The 22,529-nt window shown below is 38.0% G+C and overlaps 1 protein-coding gene across 10 annotated transcripts in view; it reads left to right on the top strand.

The window, feature by feature from the left end:
- ANKS1B (ankyrin repeat and sterile alpha motif domain containing 1B) overlaps positions 1 to 22,529 on the top strand; it is a 427,137-nt gene that overhangs the window by 237,300 nt on the left and 167,308 nt on the right. For all 10 annotated transcript variants that reach the window (XM_054066137.1, XM_054066169.1, XM_054066129.1 and 7 more), the window contains one exon: positions 20,890 to 20,988. In XM_054066137.1, the coding sequence (XP_053922112.1) occupies positions 20,890 to 20,988 (99 nt within the window). The remainder of the gene's footprint in view (positions 1 to 20,889; positions 20,989 to 22,529) is intronic.

The following is a 22,529-nucleotide window of genomic DNA, read 5'->3' as shown; positions in this document are numbered from 1 at the left end:
GACACATCTGGGAACTTAATGTAGATGTCTTGGGTTTCTACCTAGTAGCTTAGTTGTGTATGCATTTCTTTTCCTTCTAATAATATTCTGTGTGTGTGAACTTCCCTGCACAAGTATTTATCTGGTTTCCCAGTGCTGGGCATGGACTGACTTCCCATATCCCCTTTCTTTCTCTCTTTCTTTCTTTCTCTCTTTCTTTCTTTCTTTCTTTCTTTCTTTCTTTCTTTCTTTCTTTCTTTCTTTCTCTAGGCCTGAAAGTTTTTTTAGTCAGCTAATATTTATCCAGAGACTATACTCTCTCAGGTGTCATTCCTAGGATTTGCTGTCCTGCGATATCCAGTAATTCTTCTTCCCTTTAATTTCTCTGGAGGATCTTAAACTCTGTATAAATTATAAAGAAGAGAAGTAACTTTATTGCTTTAGAGTGAAATGCCCTTGAAAGAAATTTTATGTGTACGTTGCCTCCAAGTCCTGCACTTGTAGAGGACACAACAGTTTTCACCCAAAATTACCTGGTGCAAAGATTGATGATTTGGGCATTAGATGAAAGTTTGAAAGAGTGAGTCTGCCAACACCTTTCTACAATTAGCCATGCTGAGGAAGATGAGAAAGAGTTTGACAGGGGTTCTACTCTGTAGTGACTTTAGTGATTTTCAGAAGCCAGCTTCTAATGTGCTTAGGAGAGCAGATCAACCTTTGAAACATCTATGCTCTTAGCTCTCCAGGTCCATACTGGCCACTGCAGAGACTCATCAGGGCCCTCATGCATCATCGGAAGCACAAGAAGACTTAGAGAGCATTGTCTACCTGTAGTTTATCCAGAAATGCAGAACCTTCTAAGGCAACTTTAAAACTGGCAGTCAGTGATATGCATATTTTTAACAGAGCAGAAATAATACAAGTCCCACTGATGCTAGAATAAGCTGTAGTCTATACATCTAGTAAAATCTTGGAATATATGCCTGGAGTTTCAATCCTTTCATTTGGACCTCATCTGCCAACCTCAGGACTTGCTGTAAGTCTCATGGCACATCTACAGAACTTGGCACTAAAACTGTAGAGCTCCTCTCAGTGCCAATGTGGCCCTGGCTTCTTCCCTAAGCAAAGCAGCTCTTTTTCACTCTGCTGTCTTCTGAGCCTTCCTCTCCTTTACCTTGGTAACCCTTCCTGACTGTTGCTCCTGAGGCAGGGCAACTCTTCCCTTATTCCAGCCTTTTAGCCAAACATAGAGCTGGACAGAGTTAAAGTTCAAATATAGACATCTACCTGTACACCAGTCAGTAGATAGTCAGGACTCAGTTCGGTCATCCATGTGTTGGAATCACTTGAGATGCCCTAGACATTTGTGTAGGCCTGAAACATGTGATACAGGATCTATAGAAAACACATGCCTGTCTGGAGCTTCAGCTAAGTTCCAGGCAAGGTACTACTGCAGCACCTCAAATGACTCTAAATTCCTATCTGTGGGCACCCAGGTGAAGCACCTAATCAGCCATTAAAGCCAACGGAGCAAATAATGCAATTCAGCTGACTGGCTGACTAACTACTAGGGTACTTGTTTTAGGATAAATTAAAGTAGATTTGTCTGGTCAGCTGAATCACTGTCTAGGCTGTATTGATTTTTTTTTTTTTACTAAGTCTCTTTAAGCCATCATCTAAACACAAAAATTTCAATGGCTCGATTTGGGCTAGAATCCATCCAAGGTTCACCAAAAAGGAAACACAAAGTAATTTTATTAAAGCTTTTTCTGTTAGAACATCCAGCCCTGAGGCCTCAAGATCTTCTTTCTCATCCCTAGCAGGGATTCTTTTTATAAGACCTGTGAAGTAGATCTCAGGTGGGTGCCAGAGAGGAAGATTGTGCCTGTCATCCTGCAACAGCAGCAGGTCTAACAAATCCCATTCCACATGCTCTAGTTAATGCTTCTGTCAAGGTATTCCTCAGACTGATTGAGAGTCAGAAGGGCTTATTAATGTACTCCTCAATATCACATGTGTAAATAATGGCTTGCACTGTCTTGAGGTCTCAGACCATTCTTCATCATCTTGTATGAGTTCATGCAGGTCTAGAAAGGCAATTCTCATTCCCAGTGGAAAGGGATTTTAGAGGAATCTGTTTCATGTTTATGTATCTATATATGGGTGGGTGGGTGTATGTGTGGCACTGCAGCCTGGTGACTGATCCTGCACTTAACAAAGAACTTAATAAAAATTTGGCAAGTAATGTATTTGTAATTGCTCAACAGAGAGAAGAAAAACAAGTCAGATTTTTTGTGTATTTCATGTGAACAAGTGATTCATAAGAAGCCCATTTTGAAACGGACTTTTAACTTCATAAGGGATTCATTGAGAGTCAGAGGGAGTACTTTTTCATCTGAAACTGTTCCTAGCTTCTGCTAAGTTAACATTTTGGTGATTGTTTCTCTGGTTCTCCTGGAATAATCCTACATTTCTGTTTAAATTTTGCTCCATACAAGGTTGTACATGCAGGGCACACAGGCAGGACTTAGGGCTGTAGCCTGGGTAGACACGAGAGGTGCCAGTATTTGCAGTGGAATGGCTTTCTGTTTACTTCTGCCATTCAGGTTAATGACACCTCATATATATACCCCTCTTTGGGAAGATCACTCTACAGCAGTCTGAGAGAAAAGAGCTTGTCCTATGTACATATCAATGTATTGGACTCAGTCTTACCAAGAACAGAGGACCAAATCCAGACTTTGAAAGCCATTGCGTGTACCATCACCACTAAAACTGAAACTATTTCATGGTACATGTTTGTGAGATTCAGCCTCAGTACATATTTCCAGACTCCTGACCTCTTTGTCTCCAACGTTTCACCCTACAAGCAATGCCTTGTTCAAGAAGGAAATGGATGTTGATGTTATTAGCAACCGACAGCTACTGCCATCAGTACTGATTCTGGCAGGGGGGGAAATGCAGAAGTGAACAGAATGTTGCAATGGGATGCAATGGGAAAAGAATAACGCTAGATGAAGTAACAGTGCAATTGGGAGATGAACAAGATATGTAATGGAAACCAGTAAAGAAACAGATGCATTGTACATTGCATTGTGCCTCTCAACATGTAGATGAGAAGCTTTCCTTCCATCAAAAATGATTAAGATTTTGAGAAGGAAGACAAGCCTAGTTTTACTAGTAAAACTACAGCTAACTTTTAAAAGCTGTTCTAGAATATGATATGCCAAAATTGCCATGCAATCAGGCCATTCCTGGTATAGAGTTTGCCTGACAGCTTCTGAATTTCCTGGGCAACTAAACGTTCTCTCCTTCAGTTTAGAGATCTTACGTTTTCCCACACACTGGTAAAAATGTTTCCTTCTCCCATTCCTCACGCTCATATATTTTTTTGGTACTAATAGCCCAGCACTAGTTTTAAGTTTTTTAATGACAGGAGCAGTTAAAACCATGAAGCCATTATCAACATGCTCTCCATTCTGCCTGCCCTTTGCAATGTGATTTCTCTTTTGCCTGTTCACGCACGCACTTGCACACACATGTGCACACTCACATATGTGTACTACACAAAAAAAGTAATTCTCGAAGGTGGAAAATTCCACATGCTCAGAAATAAAGAACTGGAGAGTTACAGTAGCTCTACAACCTCCAATCATCCCTCACGTTCATATGCTTTATGATAAAGTCTTCAATCACAGGTTTCTCTCCTATTTTTTTCCTCAAAATTCCTTCCCCATTCTGAGTGCTGAGATTTCAGTATTCAAGAGCACATATTTCAAAGCATTAGCAGTTAAAAATAAATTTTTTTCTTGATTTTCTATTGTTGCATTACTTAAAGATTTTATTTCCTTAGCTCTATGGTTGTTTAAAACAATTATGAGACTCCGAAACTGTCTTCTCTTCTTATTCAGCTGTGATTTACGCTCGTCTAGTTTGGTTCATCTGGAACATTAGACTTGTGTTATCACTCTAAAGTACTTATGCATCCATACATGCTTCTTGTTTGCATTTGTGTTTTAGAAACTAGGTTATAAAGAGTTAGAAAATATAAAAGGATAACACTTCAGATGATAAGTTCAGACAATTAAAAATGAATATGTTCAGTTGGAAAAATTTTCATCATGATTTTTCAGCTGAGCACTGCGTCAAAGGTCACCTCCAAAAACTTTGCCCAAGTGTTTAATGAAGGTCTAAACAGAAGTTCAGTCCTAAGAAAGTTAGTATTCTAATCTTCCAAGGGGAAAAATGATATACCCTTCAACTCCTGAAAGTAAGATAAAGGTCCTTTGCAGACAAAGAAAACTGCCTTGTCTTTACTATGATTTTAGTCCACATAAGCATGATTGATTGAATTAACAATAGGCTTTTATTCACCACAAATGCAAGGTCACGCAATGAAATTCACACCTGCTCTCTGGTCTTCTTAGCCCACTCCTGATTGAAATATATATTCAGGAAAACAAGTAATACAAATGGTACTTTACTCTCCAAGTAATTTATTTCTATAGGCTTTAAAACACTACATTAAACATTTCAAACATTTTATTCACTATGGAACATATTACATTCTGTATCTTTTGCTATCCCTCATTAAGCTCCAATTACTGTGCATAAGGGATAAAATCTTTATGCAAAAATATGCTATTTATTTTAGGCTGGCTGGTACCTATGAAACTGATGGTATATACACTTATTGTACATACAACCCATAACTTAACTGAAATCTCATGTTTCAGATGTTTATTAGTATTATCTTATGCAATACTTTATTGAATTATTGGAAATTGAATTATTTAATAGCAGTCCTGATGGGAACAACAATGGGTTTAATTGCAAGATGTACCATAACTATTCCAGATTTGTCTTGAAAGACTTAGGGTAATAATTCTTTGAGACCAAAGACCAGATCTGGATGGGAGTTTGGAAATACAACAAACAAAGTATTTGCCCAGGTGACAGATGTCTGGAGAGTTAAACTTACTGTGGATACAAGTGGTAACTGTCAGTTTAAATGTTAAAAACTGGAATACCATAAATAAAAGTTTAGTGGATAAACACCTGTCAAACATCTTTTCTGATCTAAATCCCAGACAATATTTTTTCTTACTGCCTAATTAGCAGTCATGAATTGGTAAAGATTAGTCCTCTGTGCACAGTCCTCCTTTGCAATTAAGAAAAGGAGGGAAGAAGTCTGCATCTTATTCACTGGTACCTTATAGCTCAGGCTAAAGGCAAATATATGTGCAGCTGGTTACAGATCTTTAGATCTCTGAAATGATTGAAGGTCCTATTTTTCAGTAAGCCACACTATTTAACAGCGTGTTCATTGCTTCAGGTATGCTATCTCCAAACAGTTTCTCTTTTAATCACACAGAAAGCCCACCTCTTGAATTTAAGATAGTGTTTATAAAGAAATAACAGTTCTGGCTGCTATGCTAGCTTAGGCTAAATATTGCACAATTCTGAGTTGGTTTTTAGCCTTGATCCATTTTTAAACATAGTATGAATATTGTAGTTCTGTTAGCATCTCTGAACTCCCTAGGTATCCTTCTTGTTACCAGAAAGGAATCATGAATTGACAATGCAAGTTATTTTCCATCTCTCTTGGAATTTGGAAATGTGTCTATTCTGTCCATGAACTTTTGATTTCCTGGCATTCTGATTTTTTAAGTACTTGTTTTATTGCCCGTAGAAATAGTAGATCTTCACTTTCTGCCTGGAAAAATAACTTTACGCAGCAAGAGTAGAATATTATGCCAAAGAACCCAGATACAGACAAATCTTTTGTTACCTGTAATATCAAGTTTTTTGTCAGCAAATTCTACTCTTCCTGCCATATGGTTTGATTTCTCTCTGTCTCTTAACTGAACTATGTGTATAATAGTATCTTGCTTCATATATGTATTTGTTTAAAGTGTTGATTTCCTTCCTTCTTGAACAATAACAAATAGAGACTCAGGGAAAAAGAGAATCAAGAAGACATTTGCTATCATATGCAGGAGAAGCCTGGCACATGGAGAATGCATAGGACAAAACATCTAAAGGCTCTTTTCTGAGGTCAACCTTCAATTTGTATTATGAATTTGGGGAAAACCTATCTCTATTCCCTTAATTATCTGGCTAGGAAATTATGTAATATTGCTTACCCACATACATAAAAGCAAGAGATGACCCCGGGATAGAAGTGTCTGTACATTAAGAGCTATCTTGTGGCCAATTATCTGCTTGGGTCTGTCCTTTGACAGTACAGGTTTCTAAGTGCCTGCTGTTGGAAAACAGTTTCTCAGGAGGGAGTCAGAGGTAACCTGATTGCCTGAAGAATCTCCTTGAGTACCTTCAGTTAAGTTCTGAACAAATTCACTGGCAATGATTGGACTCAAGCTAAAAATAGTGCAGGAAAAGGAAAGACATATTTAATACTTATTAATATTTTTAAGCCTCAAGCAAAATGAATCAGGAACATTTACTCTGTGTGAGCTAGCTATATGCAATTGATCATTACTTTAATCCTGAACTCATGCATTTTATTGCTTCTATAAGCCAGACTTATGGCAGAAACTTTTTCTTAGCATTCCTTTTATCTTTCCTGGAGCTATCCAGGTTCTACTCTTCCTTTATTTTTGTTTCTTGAGATTGTATCTGACCCTCTCCCAAAAAGTGCATCTGTGTTTCTGAGCTCTCTCCCTACCATGCTGTCCCTGCAGACTGGGCTCTCCTTGTGCTTGCTATCTCCTGCTGTTCTCCATTTCTTCTTTCCTCAGAAGTTATTGTATATCTTTTTTTTTTGTGGAAGGAAGGAAGGAAGGAAGGAAGGAAGGAAGGAAGGAAGGAAGGAAGGAAGGAAGGAAGGAAGGAAGGAAGGAAGGAAGGAAGGAAGGAAGGAAGGAAGGAAGGAAGGGAGGAAGTCTAAGTTCTAAGTTTTCTAAGGGAAACTTGAACAAAAGCAAGGGACATTTAATGGGATGGTTCTCACAGAGGCGGCCTTGTCACTCTTTGGGAGACAACTCTGTCCAAACAGAGTTGATGCCGAGTGAGAGTTAGTTTGCTTGGCTGCGCTTAAGCTGATCCTTGCAGAAAGCTGTCTGTGCTATCCAACATGATTTATAGTACTATATTATTCTGAATTTTCATTTTCCAAGGTGTCTCAGGCTTCCAGTTTACCTGGACAGCTAGCTACAAATTATGACAAGCTTTTCAGATAAAACTGTTGCAGTGAAAATCCTTTGATACACATGTGCAAGGGAAGGAGCTGCATTTGGATTTGCTGAAGTGTGAGTGCTCACATTTAAAGCTGAATTTGACTACAGTTGCCCTACATTTAGGGACTGAGAACTAAAAGATTTTTTTAAAATTCTGGTCCTTTAATTCTTTATCTGTATAATGGGTATAAAAATGCCACCTTGCCTTGAAGGAATCTTATAAAATATATTAATTTCTGATTTGGAGCTGTCTAATATTATTTCTATCTAAAAAAATGTCAGAAGAAAGTGAGTCATTCTTACCGGTGAAGTCTGCAATGGAAAGCTATATATAAGATATGGACCCACACAGAGAATGATAAAGGCTAAAAAAAGAAATATTAGCTCTTTTATTTTGTTAGTCCCATCCACCTTCAGCAATGAACTAATGAATTATTAAAAAATATAATTATACTGTGTGCATGGTGCCATGTAGTATATGTATCCTGGGGTGAAGGGTGGTTAGCCAGAGTTGAACAGTTTCCATTGTCATATTTTGTATCTTCATGACACTGCAACATTCCTTTAAAGTGTGGTGGGGATCATCAGCTCTTATTTTGTCTGTTTTATTCATTGCAGTAACCTTTCCTTTTAAGAAGTTGTACAGTAATATAAAAATTATATCAAGTGAAATTGCAGTCTCCCACAATCTTGTGTTGCTAAATTGAGAGCATACAATTTTATTATCCAATTTGTTGGTGGCACTGGTCTGTTTTGGACCTGATATTAAGAGGCAGAAGGGGCCAGTGAGATTCACAAATGTTGACCAGGACCATTAGGAGTATCTTTTTATCACAAAGAAAAGTGAAATTAGAAAATCTTGCTCACAATGAAATTTGCAAAGGAGCAGTAAAAGAACTGCCTGAATTTGTATAGAGGGTGGCCCCAAGGACACCGTAAATGTTAGGTGTTGAATGGAGTAGCCTTCTATAGGGAAGAGATTGGTGGAAATTCTCATCACAATAGCATCAGGAAGAAGGGTGCCAGATGAGGTAGACTGACTGGGATGAAGGTTTCCTTATGACCAAGGAAAATGAAATACTAGACTGTTAGATTACTGCACTTTGACAGTAGATGACCCAATGTGTACTTGGAAAATCAGCTGTGCAGCAACATTGCGGGATCCTTCTATAGTGTTTTGGGACTGGATCAGTCTGCATACAGGTGCTACTACTGTAATAATATGCCAAGCTGTCCTCTCAGTAATTTTGAACATGTTAATTCTGGCTTTTAAGAAAATGCAACAGGTCTATGGGAAGAATAAACAGTGCTTTCGGATCAATAACAGAACAAGTGTACCTTTACTGAGAAGATTCTTGAAACTAAACACTATTTACTAGGCAGGGGGGAATAGCTCAAAGGGTTAGGATTGTCTGTATGTGACCAAAATGTTACTTCAGCTTTCACAGCAAGGAGTTGCTTTGGCTGGAGACAAGTTATACAGTTCAGCTTCAGAGAATAGACTGCAAATGCATGGATTGTTTTCTTCTATTCACTAGTAATAAAAGATTATTCCTGTCATTGTACATCTAAGTAATTTACAGATTTGTATAAAAATGCCATGTTCTGTGAGCAATTTCTTAAATATTCGTAACTTGTAACTACTTGGTTGTGGGAAGAAAAAACAGAACTATGGTAGTCACACTAATTACTGCTTTTGTGTTTTATTGGACATAAACAATACAAGAATATTTGCAAAAGAGTGAAAAATGTGTAAATAAAGCACAGTATGTGAACAGAAAGAAATGTCATAGTATTAGCACGATATCTGAATACAGTATGTGAATTGGGAATAAGTTGCACAGGGAGAAAAAACAGACATGAAGAAAGGAAGGGAACAGAAAGTAGATAGTTTATGATCTGGCTCACACAGCCAGAAACCTTAATTTAACATTTATTTGTTTGTTTATTGGATGTTTTTCTTTATTTTTGCATTCCATAATTAGAAATGTTATTGTGCAATGGCAAGATAATAGAAAATTGTGGGCAAACTCTTTTGATGCCTGTGGTAATTAATATTTTATATGCAATCCAGGCAATAACTACACAGGTTTTTGTATAGGTCCTGGGTGATTGTTGCTGTATTATTGGTGACATAGCTAGACCATTCTATATGAAATAGTATTGCTTAATGTTAAAAATATGTTGTCATGGGCTGGCAAAGAAATATTAAGAAATGGAGTGCTCGGTGAATCAAGCCAGAGAGCACTTCTTATGTGTCAGCGGCTACGTAGCTGTTTTCCAAAATGGAACCTTTAATTTTTAGGGAACATTAGCATAAATGGGCTATCTTTTCCCCACTTATTGGACTCATTGTCCATTTATACCTTGTTCAAGTGCTTTAGGGATCGGTAAAAGACAGAGTGAAATATCTGCTTTATGCATAGAATGAATGCCATCCAGAAGGACATTGATAGGCTTGAGAAATAGGCCCATGTGAACCACATGAAGTTCAACAAGGCCAAGCGCAAGGTCCTGCACCTGGGTTGTGGCAAGCCCCAGTACCAATACAAAAGCATTAATGAAATTAGTAGGAGCAGCTCTACAGAGAAGGACTTGGTGATACTGGTGGATGAAAAATTGGATATGAGCCGACAACATGTGCTTGCAGTCCAGAAATCTGATCCTATACTGGCTGCAAAAAAAGAAGCCAGGGGTGGGGGGAGGGCAGGTTGATGGCAGTGATCTCTCCCTCTATTCTGCTGTGGCGAAGCCCCGCCTGGTATTGCACCTGGATCTGAGTTCTTCTTCGCAAGGAAATTAGACCTGTTAGTCGAGGTCCAGAGGAGGGCCACAAAAATGATCCCATGATGGAATATATCTCTTTTGAGGAAGGGCTGAGAGAGCTAAGGTACTTCAGTCTGGAGAAGAGAAGGCTCCAGGGAGACCTTATTGCAGCCTTTCAATATTTCAAGGGGCATATAGGAAAGATGGAGAGAAACTTTTTACCAAGACCTGAAATTACAGGGCAAGGGGTAACTGCTTTGAACTGGAAGAGGACGGATTCAGATTAAACACAGGGAAGAATGCTGGCTAACAATGAAGGTGGTGAGACACTGGAACTCGTTGCCCAGAGAAATTGTGAATGCCCTGTCCCTGGAAGTGTTAAAGGTCAGTTTAAATGGGGTTTTGGGCAACATGAAAGATGGCCCTGCCTGTGGCAGAGGGGGTGGACTAGACAATCTTTGAAGTTCCCTTCTGACCCAAACCATTCTGTGATTCTAGTTCTGTGACTCTAAGTAAGCTTTCTTCCGTGCCCTCTGCAAGTTTGTGCCTGTCATCATAGTACAGTTTTGAAGGAACTACTCTTACTTTGATTCTTGTGGAATTCTTGTGGTCCCAAAGTCAATTTGTAAGAATGCTAGTCCAGGGCTTCTGCCACCTCTGCAACACATAAAAAGAAATAAACTTTGCAGCACAGAGATGATTTTGTAGCAATCTAGAAAGAGGATGGTAAATCGGCTTGTTCCAAATGCTAAAAACAGCTGAGCCTTATATACTTGTTGAAATCTATGGAGGATTTCAATCTATGGATATGATGGCAAAATGAGGTCTTCTGCCTGCTGTATATCCAGCACACTACAGTTTAGCTAAATGCCCATAGGCTTAACTTTCAATTAGCCCATTGATGATGGAGAAAAAATTATATAAGACAAGTTTATTTGTGGGTTTGTTTGTTTGTTTGTTTTTTCTGGAGAGTTTTGGCTGCTAACCCATAAGTTAGAGAGAGCTTTGATCTCTCTTAGTATGGTCATACTGATGGTTCTTGAGAACTACACCCTCGATGCAGATTCCCTAACATGTTTTTGAGAAGCAGTGTCTGCTCAGTGCTGAACAGAGGCTCCGTGGCGCAAACCATTCCTGAAGTTGCTACATATGAAGTGAAATGCATCTTAATATGATGTCCAGGCGTGACACATGGGATGACCATCCAGTGGAATGATAATTAATACTCCTTTATGAGGATAGGGAAACGTATCTCCCAAATCATTGCTAGAGAACAATAGCACCACGTAGTGAGATAAAGCGTATGGGATCACATCGCAGCAATCTGCTGGTTGCCGTGGTGACAGGAGTGGGCCCACAATGTGAGCCACCTGGCTGCTGAATTGGAAGGGATAAGAAAAACACAGCCCACTTCCCATGTGAAATGAATTACAGGAACAAGCAAAGGAAGAAAAGAAAATTGTCAACCCTTAATCAAATGTTCTCATAGTTTTAGAAAGGGTTTGAATAAAATAAAGGCCATCTCTGTTTACCTCTTGGGCTTCAAGGACCTGGCTTGTAATATCTGTGCACATAGTGTGGAAATAAATCACAACAGTTTGTATAAGAAAAATCACATGTAAGAGAAATCTTATCTGTGTGACGTGGGAGACAATACCTTATTCGATCCTGCTATTCATTGTGCCTGCCTTAGCAAAAAAATCAGTAGGAATACATTAAAATGTGTCTCAACATAACAACTGTGTTTAGCAGGCAAGCCTGAGTGCATATTTTCCCTGTACCCTTTTAATTTTCACCTAGAAAAAGTTAGTATATTCCAGTTCTTTATTAGCTTACAAGTGCTCTGAGCTTTTATCCTTGCTTCACCACTACAAATCAAAAGCAGCATGGTGGAATGTGAAACACATTTAAACATAGCAAATTGGTGATGAATAGATAACATTGTTCGTTTTCCAGTATTTCTTATTTTTGGGGAATTCTATTTTATGCTAGTCTAGTCTAGTCTACTAAACAGCAAGTTCAGTTGACCTAACAGCAGCCTCCAATTACTAGCAGATAGATCCTGAAAACAGTTTGGGAATTTGCAAGACGGGCAGTACCTTCATTTTGCAGTCCACAGAATGGACTCCAAACAGCAAGGTGAAACCTCCAATACTGTATTAAAAATGCGGTTAGTTGTAGCAATGGTGAACATTGCAACGCTTGATTTTAGAGTTCCTGTCTCTGGGAGCAGGATGCCTACAACCGAATGAGGCATGCAAGGCTCTGCTTAACTTAATACGAAGAGAAAGGCACTAAGAAAGAGGTCTGCAACAGTAAGCAGAGGAAGCCAGTAAGACATTCTAAAGATATTCCTTATATCCTTCCTTTGCAGCCCTGCTTTAGACACCATTAGGAGGTTGGATTTCCCATGCTGCTCCCTGGATCTTGATGTTTAAGTTGTCCCTTTGGATGAGAACAGCTATCTTGCTGTTTTCTTTCAAATGACGGTATGCACCAGAAGCATGAGTCTGTAGCTCAGAAGTTAGGATACTTGGTTGAAAGAAACAAAAAGTCCGAAATTTTTAGCTTTTTCTCTGCTTTTTATATTTGGCAGTCAGTTGGTGTAAACCAGAAACATTTCTAGCAACAGCACAAGATTGATTTACCACAGCCAGCTGTCACTTATCTAAAGGATAATATTCCTTCCGGCATACTGGCTAAACTTCATAGGAATTTAGTTTCAGCAGGACCAGTGAATGATTCCTCCTCAATCCCAGAATGCCCTTTCCTAACAATTGCTGCGTACCTTCCTCTCTTTCTAGGAAATTTGAGTTTGAGAGAGACATATGAATATGATCTCCCTCATGCACAAGTCCTATAATGACTGGGTTTGTTCCTTCTTTCTTGTAAGATAAAGCAGCTGCAAATATATTGTATGCTCCTGGGTTTCTGTCTTAGGCATGCTCTTTTTACTAGATCATGCTTTGATGGCATCTAAGAGGAGAAGCTACTTTCTAGACTCACTGATAGGTCTGATGTGGTTTCCAAGCTGCTTTCTTTGCTCAGAATGGAACGCTTGAACACCAGGTAGTGCAATGGGAAAGGTGCCAGTGTGAGCAGGATTCAGCCGCAGGCAGGAGGTGAACAAGCACTTCCAAGACCTCAGTTGTAACTTTAGGGTGTGTGAAGGCTTAAGTATTTTCTTGAGTGTGTTTTCCTTGCTGCTGTTTCACAGACCATTCCTGTGTATAACCTATTTTTCAGACACAGAACCTGTCCAGAATTTTACAGCTGAAGTCTTTGACTCTATAGTGTTTACTCTCCAGGCTGATTTGGGTGGCTCAACATTTTAAACAACATGACGAGAGTTGATAAAAATGTGAGGAAGGAAGCACTTCTGTGAGATATTCTGGGAGATTAACAGAGTTTTTACATTTATCGCAAAAACACTAATATTAGTCCCAAGGTTAAACAGAACTCTGTGTTACATATGGAGCAGGTATTCAGCATTTTTGTTATGTCTGATAACAAATTATGTTATATTAAGTCTATGCACTCCCCAAACTTACACATTTATTGGAGAAAGGAATATTTTTTCCGAGAATTTAGAAGTCTGTTAATTAGCTCACAGAAATATTGATTTTGAAGTGGGTCCATTGAGAAATTTAGCATCTAAGCTAACGAGCTTTTATCTCAAGTAATCTGAATAATGGTACAATATAGACTCTCTGGAATTTTCATTACTCAAGTGACGTGAAATTATCTTCATAATATACGTTCAAGACATTAAGATGTAATTTAGGTAAGTATTAATAAGTATTTTATTGAATTGTTATGACTAAATAGGCAGACAGTTGGGTCAACAGTGTTAGTAATTAAGTGGGCCAAGTGTGACATCAGAAGTAATTTTTTCAGTTGCCGCCTTATCTGTGCAGCTAATTTGCATGTGACAATTGTGTTGGTTGTAATGAATCAGTGCTACAAGGAAGAGGGGATAAAAATAGCAGTTCTTCCTACAAGGATCCTTATCCAAGTTATCAGTATTTTTTAATTATCACTATGCTTTAATTACCTATTACCGTTGTGTGAAAGGTCTGTGACTATGTTCATTTGGATATCAATATTTGAAATGCTTTTGATGGCACCAATTACTTCAGGTTCACTTTTGGAAAAACTTAGTCTGAACCAGAGAGAGACCTTTAAAACACAGCTAAAGTGGGACTAGGGTCTGTTTGGACTCCCTTTTTAAACTGACCTTTCTTACATCACCTTCTATTATTATTCATAGTTTGCAAATTAGGGCTCTGAATTTCATTCACCTCACTTTTATCTATGAGTGAAATGGCCTTTTTTAGTTAACATTTCAATAGTAGTTTATTATTACTTTCTAACAAAATGACAGTAATATGGAAAAATTCTATTTTTGTGGTTTTGCTGGGTTTCTAATTGCTAAGAAAGTCACAAATGTTAAGATTGACAAAAAAGCAAGGTGAGAATTGAGAATGAGTATCAGTATCAGTAGATTAAAAGCAAAATAATTTTGGGAGAATATTATCAAACAATTATTTTACAGCATGTTCGGTCCTTTATTCCTAACATATTTTATAATTAATCTCTTTTCCTCAAGGCAAAATTTCATGCTCTACAGGGGATTTTTCTAACACAGTCTTGTCAGGTTTGGATGAAAAAACGGTTTCGGCAGTATCTCCAGGAATCTGATAAAGCTTTCTGACCTCAAAGTACAAGTTAAGCATTTCACTCAATAATCATTCTTACAGATCTTGTTTTCATGTTAACAGTGGCAATACTAGTGAAAGGCAACCTATTCACTCATACTGAAGCTTGCTAAATTCTGGCTGTTTGCCAGTTCTTGTTTGGAAATTAAACATGTGACTCATTGCCCGAAATTTTTGCACTGATAAGAAGCAGTTTACATTACCAAAACCTACATTTCTCTAGTAATTTCTTGCAAGTCTCTATGAAATAAACTCTTCTAGCTTGCAGAAAAGCTATGTTGTGATGAAAATTTTTAAATCTTCTTGATATGATTTAGTCAACAAAAAAGTCCTGGTTATTCAGTGTGTCCTTAACCATTCCGTGAGGTGTCTTTAATTTGTTCTCAGCCAGAGGACACTTCAGATGTCAACTATTTTAAGGGGATGCAGTTTAGAAGGTGGATGAGAAGCAAAGCAATTTAGAATGAAGAGGGGCCTGGTTTAAGTGAGCCATTCAGAATCTGCTCCAAAACAATCTTTGTTCATATTGGTACCGGATGCCTGCTCCCTTTCTTCCCAGTTATGCGTTTGAGATGGAAGGGGTAAGGAACAACAGCTCTTTGATGTTGTTTGCCTCAGTGTTCTATCATTGACATTAGTCTCCAAGCATGTGTAATGGAAGAACATTCCCATCTGCCCCTGTCTTCTCCCACCTCTCTTGTCTGAAGGGTAGGAATGATGATTCTCAGATATTCCAGCTCTATGTACCACTTCCCAAATTCTCTTTTTTCTTCTCTGTCCCAAGTCATATTTCCTGCAGCCTTGAACACCAAAGTATGAAGCCTGTTGCCCCAAATCCATTCAGCTTCTTCCAGCAGTGCTTCTGCAGTGTCAGGGCTCAGTAGGCAGAGTGAGATTCAGTGTAAACTCAAAATGTTGATGATGGAGCAGATTACTTCATGGGCATCTGGAAGAGAGCAAAGGAGAGCATATAGTGCTCCCCAAGCAGCAGGAGTAACGCAACAACCAGTGCTACCCCATCAATATTGTATTTACCTCAGAATTCATCTTTCCTCTACTGACAACAGCTCTGCTCGTGGGTAAACAGATTTCCTATACACCGAGACATAAAAATGTTGCTGGAGGTTGTTGCCACTTCCAGTAGCGCTTGATTCTCCAGTTGAACTAGATCTCAAAAATGGCTGCTCAGCAAAGTAATTCAACTTAACCTGGTGGGCAGCAGCTCTTACACAGCTTTAGGCACCAGATTCTCTACTTTTCCTGCTCCAGCTGACACAGTTGATCACTGAAAACCTGAGTCAGTTGGTATTGCCAGAACTCTCCCAAATTTCATGCATAACAATCTTTTCTTTTGTAAGAGAGAATAAAGCTTCAACTGCAAAATTTTCTTTTCTCAGCCATTTTTACTCAGTTTTCATAAAAGTGATGCATATGCATTTACCAATGCATTGAGGATTTTTTCCCCAGACCGTTGCTTGCAATGAAAATTTATGAAATGTCTCTCCAATCTTTATTAGGATATCAATCTATTAGCCAAGGTGAAGGGCAAGAATAAGACAAAAAGCATAGGCCAGTAGCTTGTTCCCCACAACCCCCCTCTTCCAACTTCAGTGGTTAAGTTTTCAGATAAGTCTAGTAATGTATCTTCCAACTGTTTTAAAGCTTCTATACCATTTTTATTTTACTTAGATGGCAGAACTAGGAGTTGGAATTTTTAACCATAGGTCTCATGAGCAGAAAATATGAAGAAAGAATAAAAATATAGGTACCAAAAGGGGGCAATGAGAAAGATACAGTATATACTATTCCAATCACCACATTTTATTATCTTCAGGGACAAATCATCAAAGTGCTTTTGGTCCTGCAGATTGTAGAATTCATGTTGGTAGAATTCATTTTTTTTTTAACAATCTTGAAAGATTTGTCTTGATAGTAAATGAAGCTATCTACAAGTTTATTAGTCTTTTGCTTTGATTGGATTTTAGAGGTTCTTTGAGCTGTGTAATGTATTAATATTAGGCTGGTTTTAATAGTTTTTATTTTTTTGCTAGACATATGGCATGTTCCAAGTTAAACTGTTTTCTAAAGATATTGTATATGTACAGCTGTACTTACATACATTTGAAATCTGATATAAAGGTCTAACCCAACGTTTTTTCAAAGGCTATATTAACTTCAAGTTGAGAGTGGCAGAGGTGATTTTGTGTGGAACCCAAATGAATGCTGGTGAAATCTTTATCTCATAGGGTACCCTTATGTATTTTCTTCTGCATTTTTTTATAGAATTATCTCAGATTTTGGCAAAATTTCTGGGTTTTTTAGATTGTGTTGGTTTTCATGTGTCTTTACTCTCCCACACGCAGATTCGGTTTTCCTTCCTTCTTGATCCCAACTGTTCTGTGAAATTACTGCCTTCTTACTCAGGAGACTGGCTTCCTGTATATACTTACAGGGAGAAAGATTACATTCCTGAGAATTGCGTGGGACCACAGATCCCAAAGAGGGGTGGCTACACTCTTTCCTAACTGGAACTTCAGAACCAGAGTCTTTCTAATTCATAAGTAAGGCTATCTCTTACGCAGTAACAAGGTCGGAATTTCAACAGTGCAAACTGAAGTGGATGTGATCTGAATCTATCCTAGTATAAGCAATATCTCAAAAGTCTTTTCCAACCAAGTGATCCTATGGTTCTGTGATTTTGATATATTCTTATTGCTTTAATTCAGAGAAATAAGTTTTCCTTCCAACTAAGGTTTCCTGTAAACTTAAGAAACTACATTATCACAAAGCCTCTTATGGGTTTATTTCATAAAATTTCATAAAAACATCATAACCCCAGAAGAGATTGCTGTCCCATATTTCCTGTTATAAGACCCTATTTTGTAAATAAGCATAACAGAGTTAAATCTTTGGACTCAAATTCTCAAGGTGTCTACTAGAATAATTTCTTTTCTGTGAATGTTTCAACTAACATAGCTTAGCTATTTCTAAGGTTGAAATAACGTGAAAATATGTTCTTGCATTAATATTCATTTTAATTTCATTTACCATGTCATCTCTGTAAAGTTAATTGAGTTAAATTTGGCCCGGCTTATAATGAATGTATGCATGGCAGCTAAGAGGAGGGAGAGAATTTCTCCTCTTGTCTCTGATCTGCTGCAGAATGGAGTGAGGTTTTCCTCACTCTCAACATAGGAACCTATGGAAGAAGTCTGGAGTAGCACCAGAAGAGGAATCAGGTAAAACAAGAATCAGGGACTGGGATTAAATGAAGAATGGGAGCAGACACCAAGGAGATAGGAATAAGGTGGACTGTTTCTTTCTCTTCATAGGCATGTCTGGAAACCAGACAGCGGCTTTCTGCTACTATCAGTTTATTCCTCTGTGTTAAGCCATAGTGGGTATATACTGAGTATCTAACGTTTCCTGGTGTACTCTTAAGGAAAGTTGAAAAGCTGGTTTAGCTCCATGGCAGCAAACAATGCAGTATGTTTTATATGAAGGATGAGTGTCTGCTACTGTTGACGCTGATGGTAACACAGGAAAAGGTCCAAAACCTAAGCACACTGAAAGACCAGGTTGTTGCCTTCCCAATCAGGGAACAAGAAGGCAACATGAATTCCAGGCTTTCCTGCGTTTAAAATATTTTGTATCCTTGACATACCTTTAAAAGATATATATAATACCAACTGCAATGAAACACAATGTGTAATATATTTTAAGATGAAAGAGGGTGGATTTAGATTAGTTATTAGGAAGAAATTTTTACTGTGGGGGTGGTGAGACACTGGAATATGTTGCCCAGAGAAGTCATGGGTGCTCCATCCTGGAGGTGTTCAAGGCCAGGTTGGATGAGCCTTTGAGCAGCCTGGTCTAATGGAAGGTGTGCCTGCCCATGGTAAGAAGGCTGGAACTGGATGGTCTTTAAGGTCTCTTTTAACCCAAACCATTCTATATTTGTATGATTTTATTACATGGTCTAATATATAAGGAAAAACAATAGTAAAGAATTAATAAAATAATGCTCTCTCTGCTATACAGCAAATTTGTGCAAACAAACAGGATTTTTCCTGGGCTTAAGTATTAGCCTAATTGTTTTTTAAAAATTGATATTTGAAGATGGATGCCAAGGTTACTGACACCAGTAAACTGTGTGTAGTAATTCAGTGATGAGTATTCTGTGATTGTGTATAAACATCATGCAGCGATGAAAGGTGAAATCTGAGAATCAGTGAAATGAAGCAAAAGCAATAGCTGTAAACAAAATAGTTGCATTTATTAAATGAATGAAAATGTATAGTCTTTGTTTTGGACTGGATCTTCTGCTGGCTTAATTTGCTTGAATCTGTTTATGCTACCTATTTCCAGCAGCTGGATAATTCAGCCCAAAATGCAAAGTTCTCTTTCCCCAGTTCTTCCTCTAAGTTTACAGACTCCTTTAGTTTATTTACAAGAGAAAGGCAGAAAGGGAAAATCATACTTTTATGTGTTTACCAGGGAGATGAAGGGGGTATTAACCCCACCTCATGGCTATCACTGTTAGCACAGCCTGCGCTGCACAGTCTTTCACAGTGTGATCTACTTAAACTGGCATGATTGCACAGCTTCTCCCTTTAAAACAGATCTCTGCCTGCCCCTGTTCTGAATGCTGCTCACAAATACTTTCAGCACATGATTTGCAGAACTGTAGTCTTAAATCATACCACTTACTGTGAAATATAATTTTAAATGTGACAGCTTTGCCAAGTTTCCATGATTGCCTTAAAAAGACCTCCCCTAGATTTTGCGGGGTACTCTGCACAGTAGCACTTGAGAGTCCTCAAGGGTACATCTGTAAAATAATCAGTCCATCTGAAAAGAATGAAGATTTAGCAGCTGAACAGGGTGAAAGGTTACATATTGCACTTTGCTTTCTGAAAGCAAGTTATGTTGCTGTGGGACAGGAGATTTGATATTCAGGAAGAATTCATATCCATTATTAAGCCCCGATTCAGCAAAGTATTTAAGCATGTTCTGTTTTGCGCCTATTAGCTTTTCATTTTGCTGCTGCTTAAGAGCTCCACTGGTTGGAGATGAAGTTTTCCATGGATTTGCTCACATAAATCCTATTTCGTGATGATGTTAAATAAGTACAAATAATAAGAACTTTTGCTTCCAGCAAATGAGTGTCATGAGACTCCAACAGGGGTAAGAGTTCAAACAGGTCGTCTCATTTTTGCAGGTTTTGTTCACAACTATAATAGTTAGAAGCTATTTAAGACTGATTTTAGTTTTTTTTTCGAATGAGATGGCCTAAAAAAGTGATACAAGAATGCCAGCCTGCTTTGAACCATCTTGATTTCATCCCTGGCTGTAGTTCTCTTTTTGAGCTACTGTTGTGCCTCCTGTGATCCTCAATAGCCACTGCCAGCTGATCAACTACTTTAATCTTCAAATGCTGAACTTGCTCTCTAGGTGGTGTCAGACTCCTTGAACTTAGGAGTTGTATTATCATATTTGTGGAGCTATAGGTCCCCTCCTACAGGTTGCAGCTCCTAAGAATAGAGGCTTGAATCTTGGAGTCGTATTTTATGGACTTTTATGGGCACTTATTTTGTATACTGTTTGAACAGATATTTTTTTTTCTGCTCTTTGCATGTTAGGAGTTATTTGCCCTGCCTGCAAACAGAGAGATATGAGCAGTGATGGATGAAGTTAGGACTGCACTGGCACTGTTACATTCAGGGGATTGTATGGGGTTTGTTGATACTCCTCCTCCTCTTTGATCTTTTCAGCATTTTACTAACAAGGAACTAACTAATGTTATCCTCATCTACTCTGCTCATCTTATTCTGTGCTAAGTCTAAAGAAAAACAAATATTGAATATATAACTGGATGAGGTAGGAGGGGAAATAAAAAATAAGTTTCTGAAAATGTCTCCAGTCACATCCTTGGTTTCACTCAAATGAAAGAGGGTTCGCATCTGGTATTTGGCTTGACTGAGAGTTACAGTTTCTCCACTGGCACTGCTGCCAGCAGTATAGTAATTGTCCATGGGTTCAAGCAACTTGCACCATCTTTTGTCATCATGAAAATGAACTCAATCATCAGTAATTTATGATTCTCGTCAGATACTATAAGTCGAGCAAAATGTTCTCTTTTAAACACAACAGAAGGGCTTGTTTCAGGCTATTAAAGATACTTTCTATTTTTTTGATTTTTATTCTACCATTTTTCCCGTTTTTAGGGAAGCAACGTAATGGAGGACCAGGATCTCTTGGAAATAGGAATTCTTAACTCTGGGCACAGACAGAGAATACTCCAAGCAATCCAGCTTCTCCCAAAGGTATAGTTTCTGTTATTATCCAAGTGAGGGAACTAACACCTACAGCTTTCATGTTATTTAAAACACTTTTTTGAATGCAGGTAAGTGTAGCTGTCTACTGGTTTTGTAGAGATGTTATTTGCATAGGCAAATGTGGCATAATGTAGCATCATTGTGTTGTACTCACTTTGTATGGATGTAATTGATGAACAAAGCAAAGGAGAGTAAAATATATAATTTGAAGTGATGGCTGTATAGAAATTATTTTAATTAATTTTCTCTTTTCAATCTGTTTCTAGACTGCCATTACATGCATGTAAATCAGGCCATCAGTAAATCACAGATATTTGTCTTCACATAGCAGTTGACCTGGAAATAAATTGCCCTTTATATAACTATTCTTAAAAGCCCTGGATGAAACACTGTTTTCCTAATACCTGCCTTTCATGTAAGATATGGAGACTTCCTGGAGGCTTCGTATTTGATTTGCTGCTGTGTTCATGAATTTTGCTTCTCAGCTGTGGACAGAATAACTTGCAGTCATTCTTTCAATCAGTTTTGGTGCTAGCTGATTCAAAGTATAGATTTTAAAATCAGTGATAGAAAGGGATTGTTCTTATATTTCGCATACCAGAGTATATCAGTGGAGGCTTCTACTAGCATTCAAAACAAGACAGATAGTGGGCTTAGCATGAAAACATATATTTGGTTTTGGAAAGCTGCATAAGGAAAACGAATGAGGAGAAGTAGACACCATTAAGGCTCAGAAGGCTGCCACGTGTGATGCAGGCACTAGGTCAGGATTAAAATATAGTGTAGAATGTGTGGAGTGTTCTGGCAACAGCATGTATGGAATAAATGAGGTAAATAGAGATTAATCTGCTTGCAGTTTGATAATACCGGAGAATGAGAAGAGTTATTAAAGGACTTTTCAGCCTAGAACATGAGGCTGAAGTTGCTGGGAGAGGCTTTTTGATGCATCATGGCTTACTGGATGGATGATTTGTTAAAGAAAGCAAGAGTTTCTTTTGAATGGGAAAATTAGAAGTTGTGAACAATTTCTGCATCTGGAAGTGTTAGTCAATCCATACATTCTATAACACAACTCTGTGCACTGAAACACCAAATACTATTAAGCATAGTGCTATTCCACTTACAATATTAGACAAGTGAGATAAATGGTGTTAGCAGTAGGGCATATAAAAGCTGCATTTGATAAATTACAATAGGTATTTAAGGTTTAACTATTAATTTATGCATTTTTCAGCAATGCTATCATTCAGAACAATTTTTTTAATCTCAATCCTTGCTCTTAGCTCATGAAGTATTTTTTTCTGGTTTTCATACTTCTTAAAGAGATCAGCTTTCTTATATTCTTGTTAATTTTTTCAAAATTAATGAACTGATTGATAATGCATCATAATTTTAGTGCTATGTGCACTCAGTAACTGGTGCTCAGGAAAGCATTGTTAATAATGTTTGCTTTCAAAGAGTATGTTAATGCTGAGACTAGATTCTGTCATAAAAACTCTAAATGAGGTCTTTTTAAAATGTGCTTAATG

This window comes from Cuculus canorus, chromosome 1 (genome assembly GCF_017976375.1).
Source record: "Cuculus canorus isolate bCucCan1 chromosome 1, bCucCan1.pri, whole genome shotgun sequence".
Taxonomy (NCBI): Eukaryota; Metazoa; Chordata; class Aves; order Cuculiformes; family Cuculidae; genus Cuculus; species Cuculus canorus.
This window is presented reverse-complemented; position numbering and strand designations above follow the sequence as displayed.